This window comes from Camelina sativa, chromosome 18 (genome assembly GCF_000633955.1).
Source record: "Camelina sativa cultivar DH55 chromosome 18, Cs, whole genome shotgun sequence".
Taxonomy (NCBI): Eukaryota; Viridiplantae; Streptophyta; class Magnoliopsida; order Brassicales; family Brassicaceae; genus Camelina; species Camelina sativa.
The window spans coordinates 9,379,802-9,382,811 of record NC_025702.1 but is presented as its reverse complement, the minus strand read 5'-3'; the positions used below and the strand labels follow the sequence as shown (position 1 = coordinate 9,382,811).

Sequence of the window (3,010 nt, the reverse complement as noted above, 5' to 3'; positions counted from 1 at the left end):
AATTGGTTATATATTTTGAGTTTTTTCATTATAAAGAATTTCTGTGTATTGTCACTTAAAAAGGAATGCTCAGTCTTTTTTACATATAAAAACTTTGTATATATGTTGGTATATATTATACATGTATTTTAAAAAACATCGTTGGATATACACATGTATTGTACAAATAACATATTATTGCAATAGTTTAATGCTAAATTTTAATTTTAGAGACTAAAAGATATATATTTTACATTATTTTATTTTTAAAGATTCATCTCTATTATCTAATTTGGATTACTATCATACAGTAGCGTATCCAGGAATTTTTTTCACCCAGGTCAAAACATAGTAAAAAAATTCCTTTCATATTAAAAATATACAACGTCCAAGAAAAACATCCTACAATAGCATTCTATGATTCTTCATGTTCTGAAATCTTTTTATCACAGTCTCATTTGTAATAGTATTGAACACATCTTTCTCGATAAAACAAACTAAACAACCATTCAAAAATTCATCTCCAATCCGATTACGTCGATGCGTCTTTATGAATTTCATGGCTGAAAAACATCTCTCAACAGTTGTAGTAGCAACCGGCAAAATCAAAACCAACTTCAAAAGCTTGTAAACCAAAGGATATGACATATGTTTTCGTGTTTCCACCAACAATCGAGCAAGGTCCCCTAGATTCTTCAAATTAGAAAATATGTCATCATTTCGTACATTATCAATGTAGATAGATAATTCTTGCTCAAGAGATATGAACTCCCCCGAACTAAAGTCATCTGGATAGAACTTAGATAACGTCAATAACTTTGAGTGATCAAACTCAGAAAATGCATCAATGGGAGATAGAGAAGCAACACAAATAAGCAATTCAGTGTTCACCTCATTAAAGCGGTTGTTAAATTCTTGAAGCTGCATATCCAAGATATCATATAAGCAATTGACCTTGTAATGATGCATATTTGATACTCCTTTTTTTTCTTCGTCTCTTCGGGTCAACAAAATCTGCCTCCATCTCAACCGTTTCAAGCTCATGTTTCTCACAAAATGAAGAAACTTTCATCATGAGAGAATTCCACCCATCATCCCTAAACAATTGAAGTTGCCTCTTAGTTGATCCTACCAATGTCATAGCATTTAAAATATCTTGATCTTGTCTTTGTAGCGCCATTGACAAATTCTTTGTGAGTCCTAAAAGGTGTATCATCATTTGCAAATAAAACACAAAATCAAAGCTATGTAAATAGTTAAGGAGGCCATTTGCTTGACGTCTTTTCAAGTCATGTACACCTTCATTCTCAATGTACTCGAGCACCTCGATTATAGAAGAAAATAACTCAATCAATCGCACTAGAGTTCTGTAGTGAGAACTCCAACGGGTATTTCCTGGTCTTTGAAGAGAGATCTCTTGATTAAACCCTGTTCCAGTACTTCTTTCACCATTATTAATTTCTTCTTGAATCTTTTTTCTATGACTCTCTCGGATCATATCTTTTCTTTTGCATGAAGCTCCCACCACATTCAACAATAGAGAAATCATATCAAAAAAGTCTCTAACATTAAAATGTTTTTTTGCAACTGCTATAACAACTAACTGAAGTTGATGAGCAAAACAGTGGACATAATATGCTGATGTGCTTTCCCTCATAATTAATGATTTTAATCCATTGAATTCGCCTTTCATATTACTTGCTCCATCATAGCCTTGCCCTCTCAACTTTTTAATACTCAATCCATATTTAGCAAACAAATTATCAATAGCAGATTTTAAAGATGTTGCAGATGTCTCACTCACATGTGTAATACTCAAGAATCTCTCTTTGACTATCCCACTTTTATCAACAAATCTAAACACTACTGCCATTTGTTCTTTATCAGAAACGTCAGCAGATTCATCCACCAACAAAGCAAAAACATCATGATCAATCTCTTCAATAATAGATTTGACTACTTCCTCTGCAAAACAATGAACAATATCTTTATGAATATTAGGACATTTCATTTGATTATTTCCAGGAGCATTACTTAAAATAACTTTCCTTACAACTTCATTCTGATCAGCAGTGTACTTAAAAAGTTCCACAAAGTTTCCTCGATTAGCAGATTTTTCAGACTCATCATGACCACGAAAAGGTAATCCTTGTCGCAATAAGTATCTGGAAGCATCAACTGAAGCATTCAACCGAATACGATACTCATTTCTTGTAATATCGTCCTGTTTATGCAAAACATGCTCAATTGACTGACCTTGTTTCATCAAATTTTCACACTTCATAACTGCGTTGTTATGAAAACTATCAACATCTCCCACATGATCTGAAAAATTTTTGAAATTATTCCTCCTACAGAATCCATCTGTGATAAATGCATCAATTCTCACAGCTTTCCTAGAACTGTCTCTGAACAAGTAACAACACAGGAAAAAGCTTTTTTTTTCTTTCACACTATACTCTAACCAGTTTTGGTATCGATCAAACCAAGCTGGATTAAAACGTCTTGGTGTCTTTCCTATCAGAATTTGTTTAAAAGTATGCCCACGAGGTTGACAAGATCCTCTAATCAAGTATCTCTGAATTACCTCATCTCTTTGATTTAGATGATAATCAGTTATTCTTTTTCGATCTACTCGATCCCAAGATAAGTCAATATCATTTGATTCACTTCCGAAGTGGAGATGTTTCTTTTCTTTTATAATAATTTTTCAAAGTGTTCATTGCTCTGAACCTTTGACTGAAACCAAATTATGAAAACAAAATTGTCAACATTAAATAAATAAATACATAAATATATATATATATGCCAAATGAATTATGATACACACAATTTTTCTTCTTTTTTTTCTACACAGTTCATCAACACCAATTTAACCAAAAGTCTACACATGATCAAGCAACAAATTGGTGTACGTACACGGTCAACTATTAATAAAAGAAATTTTTAACTCATTAATTATGATCACAAAAAGTTGGATTAAAATTTATAATTACAAATTGTTTACCTTTTATACAAGCACAAAATTTTA

The 3,010-nt window shown here is 31.8% G+C and overlaps 1 protein-coding gene across 1 annotated transcript; it reads right to left on the bottom strand.

Annotated features, from left to right (window-relative positions):
• On the bottom strand, positions 382-2,571 carry LOC104763292. The gene is made up of 6 exons (XM_010486683.1): positions 2,567-2,571; positions 2,236-2,387; positions 2,033-2,127; positions 1,680-1,942; positions 1,304-1,505; positions 382-900 (listed from the first exon to the last, which is right to left on the bottom strand). Exons 1-6 carry the CDS (start codon positions 2,569-2,571, stop codon positions 382-384), a joined length of 1,236 nt encoding a protein of 411 aa, XP_010484985.1.

Excerpts from the sequence above, each read along its gene's own strand:
- LOC104763292 (XM_010486683.1), bottom strand. Across the intron at positions 2,128-2,235 it reads TGAAAATTTGATGAAACAAG|GATTACCTTTTCGTGGTCAT; the intron begins GTCAGTCAATTG and ends TATTGCGACAAG. Across the intron at positions 1,943-2,032 it reads CTGCTGATCAGAATGAAGTT|GAAGTAGTCAAATCTATTAT; the intron begins GTAAGGAAAGTT and ends TGTTTTGCAGAG.